Source organism: Ursus americanus, chromosome 18, assembly GCF_024610735.1.
Source record: "Ursus americanus isolate L20-20 chromosome 18, mUrsAme1.1.p, whole genome shotgun sequence".
In the NCBI taxonomy this organism is placed as follows: Eukaryota; Metazoa; Chordata; class Mammalia; order Carnivora; family Ursidae; genus Ursus; species Ursus americanus.
Genome location: NC_142144.1, coordinates 29,126,222 through 29,139,366, shown reverse-complemented (window position 1 = coordinate 29,139,366; position 13,145 = coordinate 29,126,222). Strand labels below are relative to the sequence as shown.

Below are 13,145 nucleotides of genomic sequence, written 5' to 3'. Positions count from 1 at the left end.
GTACCAAAATGATAGATGTTATAATTATTGCCTACTTTAGGCTTGCCTGGAAAAATTTAAGATTATTTATGTATATATACATACAGATATACACAACTATTCGTTTGTTTCCTTCACAAATATTTATTGAACATCTATGATACGAGAGGCATACAGTGGCGATCTAAAGCAGATACTTTTCCAGCTGTCTCTGTCCTCATGTTTTGCAGGGAAGATGGACATTAACCAAATCACCATGCCCAGAAATGTTAAAGGGGCACCTGTGGTGAGTGTTGCAGGTAAGAGGTAACACAGGAGGAATTTGTGGTGCCAGGGGAGTTCACACAATGAGAATTTGATCTAGTCAGAAAGAAGAACTAAACCTTAATTGGGGAAGTGATGACTGAGCTGAAATATCAAGAAACAGAAGAAATGAACTGGATGTTCTGGGCAGGGATGAGTGTTCCGGGAAGAAGGAACTACATGTGCAAAGGTCCGGGGGCAGGAGGAGCATATCAAGTAGGAGAACTTAAAAAAGGCCACTGTTGCCAGAACAAGGAGGTTGCAGGAGAGCACGGTATTAGATGAAGGGAAGAAATGTCTGACCATTCCCTAGACACTGAAGAAAGTGCAATGTTTATTCAGTCATTCCTTACAGGGCATCATTTGTCCAATTGTGTTTCTTCAACATGCACTAAGGGCACTCAGGATGGCCCCTACTCAGAAAGCTTACTGACCGCTGAGTGACTTGAGGCATTAGACAGCTGTAATTAATTATAACACAAGATGGAAAAGGAAAGATGTCATCAGAAAGATAAAAGCTAAAAGGTGTAAGAATTCAGAGAACTGAGAAGTGGTTGGGAAATTCCTAGAATTCTTGCTGGGAACAAATGGAGGAAGACTTTTTTTTGCAAGAAGTACCCTTTGATCCCGACAAGGGGGACAGGTACCATAATCACAGAAGTGGGAAAGGGAGCAGGTGGGGATGGCAGCCCCTGGTGCAACATGGCTGAAGTACCTGAGTAAAATCCAAAGTGAAGTGGAAGAAACCAGATCAATGGGAGTTTTGAAATGTTTGGCCAAGACAATTGGTTTCTATACAACACAGAAAGAGTGACTGAAAGCACAGGAGAATGACTGAACAGGATTCTATTCTAGAAAGATGACTCTGGCATTGTGAAGGGTGAATTGAGCAGGGGAGAGAACGGCGGCGGGGAGAGCAGCCAGCCACTGAGGACGACCACCCGTGCTTGTCTGGGAAACGAGAGCGGGCGGTAGGCTGAAAGAGGCACTGGAGGAGAAAGGCCAGGTGTACCCATCTGCTGGGCTGTCATAGCGAAGTACCACACACTGGGGGCTTCAACAGAAGTTGAACTGAACTCTGAACTCCAGATGTCAGCAGGGCCGTGTGCCCTCTGAAACCTGTGGAGGAAGTCCTTCTTTGCTTATTCGAGCATCTGATGCTTTGCCGGCGGTCTCTGGCACCCCTTGGTTTGCAGCTGCATGAATCCAATCTCTGCCTCGTGGTCATGGTGTTCTCCCTGTGTCTGTCTCTCCAAAGTGACTGTCGTCTTATAAGGACGCCAGTCATGTTGGATTAGGGACCCATCCTTGAACAGTGACCACGCCTCGGTTTAACTAAACATGTCTGCAGTGACCTTGTTTCCAAACCAGGCCTTGTTCTGAGGTACCAGGGGGTTAGTTCATTAGAAACTCAATATGTCTTTTTGGGGGACACAATTCAACCCGTAACAACCAGGCCTGACGTCTTACTGGACAGAAGGATAGAGGGAGGGGGCAGAGGTGGGGCTCCACATGTCATTGCCCTGGCTTCCCTCGCTGACCAGCCCTGTGCTGGGATGTTACAGGAAGCCACCTATAATGTGATAAGAGGGGCACCCCTTACGGATCCCAGGGCTTCCCCCCATGCTGCCTTCTCATTGAACATGTCCTGAAATTCCATCACCTCCCACAGCTGCATCGCGAGAAAGTGTCTTCAGACACTTGGATATGACAGAGGGAATGTGAGGGCAATTTCGCACCTTCTTAGACTTGGTTAATGCTGTTTGAGAGGAACAAAAAAGATGGCTTTTCTGGTATTTTGTGACACTGCACATCACAGCCACTAGATGGCAATCTTCACACGTTTCCAAGCTTTCTGTTTTTTTTCAAGCCGTCTTGAGAGCCTGGAAGCAACTACTTATTAGCACAGGGAATAATTACGGAGGAGTCCTGTTTCATGTGATTCCCCTATAGACTTCGGTGTACGGAAATCTCAAAAAGTGGAAGGAAGACTGTCTCTCACAACAGTCCTAATCAGTTTGGGCTCTGTTCACACCCTTTAGTTGCACAGTAAATAACCATATTCATAAATATTCATGAGTTCATTGAATGTAACCAGGGTAAAAAGCAAAAACTATTAACAGTATTCGGTCTTGAGCATAATTTATGCCCAAGCACCTCTGGTATACAAAGGAACAAACCCTTATTCCACCAGCTCTGTTTACTTGGTCATTAGCAAGGGTGAAGAGGGCACTCGCTGGAATTGGTTTTCCTTGTAGCAAAATTTCAACTTCCGTCATCCATTGTATGCAGAGAGCAACAAAGTAACAACCCCACCTTTGTGATGATATGGCACAAGAGGAAAGCAACAGGGGAGAATTGTAGGGCTCCAGCCCGCCCACCCAGTAACCTGACTTTAAAAGACCACGGATCACATTTAAAGAAAATAGTTACTGTTGTTTCTTTAAAAATCTGATTGAAGTGCATAGTAATGGTCTGTATAAACCATGTTTCCCCACTCAAACCTAGAAGCAGAGTTGGAAGAAAGGAATCACATGATACGATAATTGCTGGTTAATCCCGCACTTGGCAAGGTAGAAAATTCCAGAATCATGTCTTTTTCAAGTCCTCCAGTAAAACAATCTTCAGTTTTGTAACATATATAAGTAACACATGAAAGAATCTTTATGTTGGAATTGTAAGATGCTCGTCATTAGAAGATGCTCCTGCTTTTTTGGAGATGGGTCCAAAAAGGAGGGCGCACCACCCGTAATCTCCTGCATGTGCATGTTATTTACCAAGTAGTTTTTCTTCTGGACACATAATTCTACACTCAGGGAAAGAGGAGGGAACATTTATTAAGCTAAGTATTCCTCCTAAAATAGCTCATTAAATACATTTCACTACTTATAGGAAGAGTCTATTATTATCCCCAGTTTGGGGGTAAGGATCTGAAGTTTTAGAAGTCACATGGCTTACACGGACACACAGGGATGGAGTGGGCTGTCAAACCTCAGTATGTCTACTTTTGGAGCTGAAAATTTTTCAGTTATTTCAGACTGCCTTCCATATGGAGATTTGAGAAGATGTCCCTGCTCTTGTGGGGGTCATAGAGGAGCTGTAAAGCAGAACAGAAGGAAAGGTGCCATCTACGATGTCAGCATCCCTGAGGAGGGCCCCACTAAAAGGGCATAAAGTCCTGTCCATCCAGCATCACTGGGTGCAGTGTCTCTGGAGGGTTGGGGCCAAACTGCATTGCCTGTAATTCCGTGCCTCAGTGTCTTGCTCATGCTGACTGGACGGTTCTTCCCCTGACAGAGGTTACCTCCTCCAGGAAGCCTTCTCTGATTCGTTCTTGCTCTTCCATGAGTAATTCATTGGCTTGCCTGTCTCACTGCTCTACCTTGCATCTTCTCCTGCTGCCCCTGTGCCGTGTGGTGTCGGGGGTTTGTTCACAGGTCTGTCTCCCTCCTGTGAGTTCTGTAGTCATCTCCGCACCAGCTGCCCCTGGTGCAGGACCGGCACACAGGAGTTCAATACATGTCTGCTGATGGATGCATGGATGCAGGAATGAATGAATGAATTTGTTCTGGTAGCAGACTGTAAGAAGGTGAGGCCTTTTGGAGACTGGCCTCCCTTTCTTCACGCACAATTCCACTCCACATCATAAAAGGACACACGTATGGCTTTGTGCTTCCTCAGGTTTCCAGAAAGCACTACCTGGATAGGATCCATCTGACCTTATGCTTGGCTTAAATATTAAACTTAATTACTTAGGCTATTCCGAGGGAAGCGCTCAGCTGTCAAGGTGGCTCCCGACATACACGGGTTTTCAATTTAAAGTAATCTACAGTCATTAACTCTCCTTGCCTCGCCATAACTTTCATCAGGTTGAACGGCAGTGACATTTTAAATTGAAAAAGGAAGGGGTAGGGATGAGAGGGGCAGGAGGCTGTTGAGATGTGACCTAGTTGTCAAGAGCAGAAAAGACTGCATTAAAACTCACCCCTTTCCCACCCCCATACCATTCCCTTTGGGTTTTTAAAGACAAACTGGAAAGAAAACTGACCGGCCCTGAAGCTTCTTGATGTGACTTGTGTGGTCTATTTGGCTCTCAATGTAGAGTTGACTAAGCCCTTCCTCCTCTCCCCCCAAAAAAGAGAGGGAAGAATGGATTTACCTCAAGAAAACTCCATTTTCTCAGTGAACAAATGTTAGGAAGTTTCATATGGCATGCACATTTTGGAGGTCTGGGGCAGTGGTCAGAGATGGAGAGCCCAGATTGGAGCCAGCCAGTTCGCTCTTCTTCTCTGTCCCAGGACCTGTATCAGGATCCCTCTAAACCTATCCCATCAGCCGGAGAACTACAGCATTCTCTAAGCTGGCCATGCTACACAGCTCAATCTTAAGGTGAGGAAACAAGCTTGAGTGAACGTTGGTGATGGGCTGAAGGTCATTCAGCTGGTTCATGGCAGAGTCAAGACAAATCTGACACCCACCACTCACTCAACACCTCCGTCTGTAGGTGTCAGGTGCTTTTATGTACGTTATCTCCGTTCCTTACACCGAGCCAGGAGCATCAAATGTTGTTCTCTCCATTGAGCAGAGGAAACTCAGAGAGGTCAAGCAGTTTGTGCTCATGATGTTTTGATGTACTTTCGTGATATAGACATTTTGAAACTGGTTATTTTTACATTTGCACCTCTACAGTGCTCTTGAAAACAAACCATTTAACTTCAGCTTTAAAAAACAAACTAATAATGAGCTTAGCAGATCTCTCACTTCATCCCTGCCCAGTGGTCCCATCCTTAATTAGACGAAGTTCAGGACTGGGGAGGCCATGGATGGAGTCATTTTAGGGGTTTTAGGGAAGGTCAAGTTGAGGATGAGCTCAGAGATGGAATGGTGCAGTTTCCTATTGTGCACTTTCCTCGATATTAAGAAACACAGAGAAGTACCATGATTTACTTTTAGACTGTTCCAGAATTTACTTCTCCTTTTCCTTACACCATGTAATCAAGGTCTCTGAATTCCTGAGATGGAACTCCTTTCATGGCAATGTTCAACTTCCTGCTTAGTATGTATTTGTTTCTCTCAGCACTCAACAAGGAGACCCTTGGAATAAGAGGCAGAAAAACCTTGTAATAATACAGCAAGATCCAGATTCAACTGAGGTTGAGAGAGGTTAGTAACTTTTCCCAGGACATAAGGCTGCCTCCTCATAATCATGGTAGAGCCAGGGTGGCCTGGCTCCCAAGACCAGCGTCCCAATGGTTGTACTTCTCTCCTCTTTCTGACCAAGGCAAGGCATGAACTGTCTCCCTGCAGGCTGGACCTGTGTTTGGGCACAGAAGCTGCACATTCTCAGATAGTCAGGCTGTGGGTACTTTCCTCAAGCTGTCCCATCCCCATCTTCATCTGCCATGAGGGTCTGTGCTGGACATTCTTTTGCCCTTCCAGACCCACTCTCCACCTTTCTCCATCCAGCTTTGTGCCCTGGGGAGGTCCTCTGTGGACCACACTGACAGGCTCCCTTGACCTAAGGCCATGGTGGGAGATGAAGAAGCTAGAAGAGCTGAGGTCAGGTATTTATTCTCTGGCCATCTCCCAGCCAGGTCACTGTGGGTTGGCTATGTTCCTTGTCAAAGGCCACAACTCCCATTAGAAAACCCTCTGCTATCCCCTCCCCCAGGTTCTAGGAATGGCTTTCTCCCTTTTTCCCTTTGAGCCTCTATGTGGTAATGGCTCCTTCACTTTACTTGCCCTGGGACAGAGTACTCTTTCCTTAAAGAGTTTCCTTAAACCACACCTTTGCAAATGGTTTCTTGGAAATTCCTCGGACTCTGAGTGTGCCATCCATTCTCTGCCAAGACACTATTTCCTCTTCCTTCTTTACTATTTCCAGGTGGTTAAAAGTTTCAACCAATTATTTATTCAATCCATTATTTAAAAGAGACTTAAAAAAAAAAAGATATCATCATAGATCTTAATTTCTTGAAGAATTTTGGGAGTTTGCTAAACTGTGATCTGCCGCCTTCCTTTTCCTGGTTTGCAAATAGCAGATTTCACAAAACGGTGGCCCCGGAACTCTAAATTCACTCCCTGACTTTACCAAAAAATGACATTTTTTTGCTGAATCAAAAGAAAATGGAGGAACTTAAATATGCCATATGTTTTCCCCAGTGGAACTGAGTGACAATGAGTCTGCCGTGGGCACAGGCAGAGTTGTGCTAGGAGGACCATGGAGAAACCTCTGAGGTCGATTTAAAATTCCTCTCTGAGAACTGCCAGAGTCTGGTTGGCAGAACTGGACCTGCAATTTTCTAGGTGACTCTGGGGACCGGATAAAGCCCTGGAATTAAAAAAAAAAATGAGTTTATCTTCCGGAGAGACTGCAGCTAGACAGCTCTGGGGTTGCCAAGAGATGGGAGGTGAATAGATCAAGGGTGTCATAGGGGATGAAGTATTAATGTCCAATTACCAGAAATAGGAAGAAAAACCATTTTTCATATTGTGTTACTAGGTGACCAGATTACTCATTAGCTAAACTAGGATATTTTTTCGTAGGACAAGGGTGTTTAATTACTCTGGGGCAACATATATAGACTGGGACTGAACCTGGAAAAAGGGAGGTTGGGTCAGAAATTAACAGAGGAATGTCTTCCTCAAAAGCCCCTGTTGGGAGAGGTGCCCTCCAGGACATTCCTGCTTCTGCTATCCTGTGCCCTGCACCCCCCGCCCCCGGCCTGGTGAAGGAGGTGGGATGTGTTCATTAATCTACTATTTTATTTACTCGTCACAAGAAGCCACGGAAGAGATGAAGCAGAGACCGAGGTGAGTCAGTTGATGTGAGGCCTGCTGATGGTAGAGGCAGGCTTCCCACATGGCTTGTCTGCTTTCAGAGCCAGTCCTTGTTTCTCGACACTATCAGAGCCCAGCAATGGATGGCATGTGAGCCAAAAGGGATGGTGAGCAAAGCACTAACAGGTATGCTTCCTTCTTCTACCTTCTCTGGGAGAAGGCTTACCAAAAAAAGCAGGTGGAAACTCATGGATTGGAGCCAAGGGAAATCTTCAGCTGAAGACTGGCTTCATTTAATTACACTCTACCTGTAGGTTTTGTGAGGCTGACACCCTGAAATCTCTCTCAGGTTGTACAAGACAAACATGGCAGCCGGTGCACACGGATACGCACGGCTGGGTAAATGCACACAGGTGAGCACCATCATAAAGCAATGACTGCATGGACCAGGAGCTGCCACCATTCCTCAGAATGGCTCCACTTGTGTTCGGAACATTCCCTGAGGCTGCGGGTGGCTCTCTTACCACCACACCCACAGAAGCTTCTTTCATTTTGGTCTCCGACATTCTAATTAAGAATATGCATCTCTTCCACTCTCTCCACTCCTACCTCTCTCCTCCTTCCAAATTCAGCAGATCTGTGGGTCCAGGGTTGTCTTAACAACCATAACTTGATCCTGATGTCAGTCTCTTATCCAACTGCTTCCAGCTTACTACATCCAGAATTTCCCCAAATCCCCCTCCCCTGAATTTGGCTTCTGCTGATTATTTGTTATTCGAAATCTGTCTTATGTGTCCACACTTAATTTGGTTTTGTTTGAAATTACTGATAAGTCCACGCAGTCCTGGAACATTTATGTGAAACCTCAAAATCCTTAACAACATATGTGACCTTGTGGTTAGCATAGGTGGGCATAAGCTCAATATTTTGCAAGCACTATCTGACTTAATTTTTACTCCAATCCTATACAGTCCCCCAATTTTCAGAAGATGAGGCTCAGAATGACCAAGTAACATGGCCTATATCACAGAGCTGAAAGAGTTCAAATCCAGAACTATCTCCAAAGCCCCTGTTTTCAACTATGATACTATACTGTAAAGAATATCAATATTTTTATCTCAGGATAATACAATGGGGAGGAAAACCACCATCACTGGATTAAAGCTGGGAGGGCTTCTGAAGATAATAAAATCCAAATACCTTATTGTATAGATGAATGGAAGTCGGTGTGACGAGAGCAAGCAACTTTTTCCATTGATAGAGTTGGTGTAGAAGAAGGGGGGGATTGATTATTCAGTATCCATTCTTGAATTCTTCCTAAGGGAACCTTACTTTTGTTTAGGTCTTCTCTATGTGATCATGTATTTCAGGGGAAGCTGGCCCATCCTCAGTCCTAGGGGATGAGTCATGACTGGTTTAATCCATCAGGATGATCTCATTCCCCTCACATTGACTGGATTACACAGGGCAGATGACACCACTTTAGCCAATGACATATGAGGAATCCACTGAGGGTCTTTGGGGAAGGTTTCCTCACTTCTAAAAAGAGCTGCAGGAAGACACCTGACGATATCTATGAACCTCAGGCAATTCTGATGGAGGGAGAGGAGCTATGGACACTTCCATTATTTACTACTTACTGGGTCAATTTTCTTACTAGGTCTTTCCGGAAATTATCTCCTCTTCTCAGAACAAAATAGCAAGAGAGGTTTTATTGTATTCATTCACAGATGAGGAAACTCAGACTTAATAGCAGTTAAGTCGTGTCGCCTGGGTGGCTCAGTTGGTTAAGCATCTGCCTTTGGCTTAAGTCACGATCTCAGGGTCCTGGGATCGAGCTCTGCATCAGGCTCCTTGTTCAGTGGGGAGTCTGCTTCTTCCTCGGCCTCTCCCCCTCCCACCACTTATGTTCCCTCCCTCTCTCTCTCACTCTCTCTCAAATAAATAAATAAATAAACAAACAAAATAGCAGTTAAGTCATTCAGTTGTTAATTAGCAGATTCAGGATACAAGTCCAGAAACGTATGGCTTCAAACTGATCATGCTTTGAGGTAGCTCTTTTCATACTCGAATAAATAGATTTATGTTAGTTCCAAAAGGACATTCCCCTCTATGTGCACAGTGGAGTGAGGTTCTGAGTCTACAGAGCCCTGCACCCTCAGATGCTTGTCCAGTGGGGTCGGACGGTCCCTCCAGCTGATACCTCTGTCTGATGGTCTGCTGAAATGGCAACAGCCTAGACGTGTGCGTGTGGTCATAGAGGTGCAAATCATTCCATATGGCTGGCTTTGGGGACGTGACTGGGACGCTCCTTTTGTCTTTAATGTCTTGCTGTCAACTTGAATCACCTGGAGATTTTAGCATGAGTTGACCATGGTTACAGCGAACGGTAGAAAACATCAAGTGATTTGTTGTTTTGTACAATTGAAGCAATTGGTCTGTTTGCTTTCTTGGCTGACTTAATTCAGCTGACCAGTATATGACCAATTTTACTTCTTTTAGAAAAAGCCATGCAAACCTCTCCAAATAGAGATAAAAATGCTACAGAGGGGAGGGGGGTGGGGGAATGGGATAGACCGGTGATGGGTAGTAAGGAGGGCACATATTGCATGGTGCACTGGGTGTTATACACAACTAATGAATCATCGAGCCTTACATCGAAAACCGGGGATGTACTGTATGGTGACTAACATAATATAATAAAAAATCATTATTAATAATAAAAAAAAAATAAATAAATAATAAAAAAAAAAAATGCCTGCCTAACAGAGTTGCAGTACGAACCCATGAATTCATGTCCCTAATATAGCTTCTGTCACATGGTAAGAAACAGAACATGCTAGTTCCCTAATTCCCCATTTTCCTTTCTGCTTCCTTTAAATCTTTGCTCTATAACCATCTTCTCAATGAGATAATATGAGGTTAAAAAGGAAGGTATGATTCAGATTGGAACAGGGATTATGGGCAGGCTCTGGAGAAGTGAGATTTCAGCTGGGAGTTTACAATGAGAGGCATTAGCTGGAAAATGGCAGGGGTAAGAGTATTTGGGAAGGAGGACGTACAGCATGTGCCAAGATGCCAAGACAGGGAGGCCATTGGCATATCTCTACCTAAAATGATCATTATGGGGGCCCCTGGGTAGCTCAGTTGGTTGAATAACTGCCTCTTGGTTTGGGCTCAGGTCATGATCTCAGGGTCATGAGATCAAGCCCCGCATCAGGCTCCGGGCTCAGTGTGGAGTCCGCTTGAGAGCCTCTCCCTCTGCCCCTCCCCCCATCTGCATGCACATGCACACGCACGTGCGCTCTCTCTCAAACAAACAAATCTTTAAAAAAATAAATACAATGACCATGGTGGTGGGGCTGTAACGAGCCAGGAAGAAAGCGGCATGAGATGAGGCTGAAGATAAAGGCAGGATCAAGTGCCACAGGGCCCTGTAGGCCACGTTCTGCGTTTCAGATTGCTCCCTAATTAACAGGGCAGCCCAGTGCAGACTTCTAAGCAGAAGAGTGATCTGCTGCGTGGAAGACAAACTGGAGAAAAAGGCAGGCATGAAAACGGAGAGCAGTTCGGAGACTTTTGCAGCGGTCCGGATGAGGGCTGAGGGCTTGAGCTAGAGCGGTGACAGGGGAGACGGCGATGAACGGGCATACTTGAGACATATTTTATAGAAGGGAAAAATATGGCTCGTTGATGGATGCAGAAGGTGAGATGTGGGAGGCCCAAAGGATCCTTGGCAGTTTCTGGAATGAGTAACTGAGTGGACGGAGGCGTCATTACCCAAGATGTGAAGCACGGGAGGAAAAGCAGATTTAGGAGAGAAGATCAAAGGTTCAGTTTTTGACAAGTTAAATGTGAGACGCCTGTAGGATATCAAGTGGGGATGTCAAAACGGGAAGGTAGACATATGGTTCTGGAGCTCAGAAGAGTCTGCGTAGAAATACAAATTTGCCAAAATAGAGGCTATTTGAAGCCATTATTGTTGTTGGCTGTAGTGTTTTTTGTTTTTTTTTAAATGTCTGGCTGACCTTGTACTAGTTTATTTGGCTTCTCTTTTAAATACCTCAACCTATGGTTCTTGTTACATCTTTTAGTCTATCTTAATTATCCACTTTGATGGTTTCTTTCTAATTACCTTGTAAAGGCAGAGCACTGCAATAGAAAGATGTAGATTCTGACTATTTGTGTGCCTTGGGCAAATCACTTAGGATCTCTAGGTATTAGTTTCTCATCTGTAAAAGAAAAGTATTGGTATTGGTTGTTTTCAGTTTAAAAAAAATCTATGATTCAGTAATCTAAGAATTACCCATTAAGGTATGTCTATTTTTCTAAATCCACAAAGGATTCATGGTTGGACCACTGAGAAATTAGCTCTGATTAGATCTTGAAGGACATTCGGAAGTCCACATCATGTCCAGCAATTAGGAGTTAAACCAAACACTGCTAATGACAATCTCAGGTACCACTGCTATAATTCAAACAGTGTTTCTTCTGCACTTGAGGATATAGCATATAGAAAAAAAGTGGAAACTCAGACATTGATTCATCAAAATAACATCACGTTTTAATCCAAGACAAACTTGTCTTATTGCAAATTCCTACCGGAATGGGCACTCTTCAAGTTAACTTAGGAGTAATGCAAATATGGTGAGTTCTAATAGGTGTAATAGCCTGGATTATGGACCACAGGACATGTGTAACCGCATTTCTTCATATTCTTCAAGGTAAAGCAATACAAAGCATCAACACGATCGGCACTTTTCCTTACCTCGGTGACGGCAAAGCTCCTCTTTCCACAGGGAACCACCTTGTACCACTTGTCATGCAGCACATCCATAAGCCCGTGTGACTTGTACTGACTGATTAGCTCCGAGATATTGGAGGTCAGTGGAGAGTTGGGTGGGAGACCAATGCCATAGCCTAGAAGAAAATATAATCTTGGGTCAGCTTTTCACCTGAGAGGATCCTAGGAGGGGCCACCACACTTGTGTGAGATTGCCGTCAGCTCTGGTACCAAGCGTTGGGTGAGTTTTCAGCATCTTTCCTTCAAAGGACTCAGGGATGTCCAAAGTATGATTACTATGTATCTGCTGCCTTTCTGAGTAGAAGAGATGAATCTGGAAAGGAGAGGAATGGGCTGCTCACTGTGTTCCAGTGGCACGTTGTATTCCAAGATAATTTTGAGAAGATACCTTTTGAGACCTTTACCGGGACTAGAATTCCCTATCCACCTCTCCTAGAACCCCTCCTCTGAACCTTCAACACACAAAACTGGATTAATTATAAGCTCTGGTTTATGACATTCTCTCATTATTGGTCATATATGATCCTTTTTTACTTTTATTTTGTCAGTTTTTAATAATTATTATTAAATTGTATATGAACATATGATTTAGCATGAGAATTAAAACATCCACAAAAACTTGACCAAAAAAAAGAGTCTGGTAAGAGCAAGTGTTGGAGAAGATGTTGGTCCATAAGATCACGTACACGTTGCTTCTGCAAATACAAATTGATATGACCATTGTGGAAAATAGTTTGCTATTGTTTTGTACAGCTGAACATTTATATGTTCTAAGACCAGTAATTTTAAGTACATTCCTAAAGAGCTCCTCTACAACCATACCAGGAGATATGTACCAGAATGTTCTTAGAGGCACTGTTCATAATAGCAAAAATTTGGAAACAACCCAACTGTTCTTTGACAAGAGAATGGGTTAATAAATTGTGGCATATTTACAAAATTGGAATATTATATCGTGTGAAACATATAAATTAGAACTACATGGGATAATATGGATAACTCCCAGCAATACTGAGTAAAAAAGAACAGTCCCAGAAGATTACAGCATGAATCCATTGCGTAAATGTAAACACATTCGAAACAAAATAGTATATTTTTAAGAATTCATACGCATGTGGCAAAAGTACAGCTAGAAGAAAATCAAGGAACTAATAAGTCAAATATCCAGGATAGCGGTTAAGGCAAGGCAGGCAGGGGAAAGGATGACGGCGGAGCACAAAGTGGATATAATGTGTTGTCAGAGTGTTATTAACCGGCTTGGACTATGTATCTTCGCTCT

General features: G+C 43.9%; 1 protein-coding gene across 1 annotated transcript in view; it reads right to left on the bottom strand.

The window, feature by feature from the left end:
- GRIN3A (glutamate ionotropic receptor NMDA type subunit 3A) overlaps positions 1-13,145 on the bottom strand; it is a 146,514-nt gene that overhangs the window by 25,508 nt on the left and 107,861 nt on the right. The window contains exon 6 of the mRNA XM_045780277.2: positions 11,831-11,982. Within this exon, the coding sequence (XP_045636233.2) occupies positions 11,831-11,982 (152 nt within the window). The remainder of the gene's footprint in view (positions 1-11,830; positions 11,983-13,145) is intronic.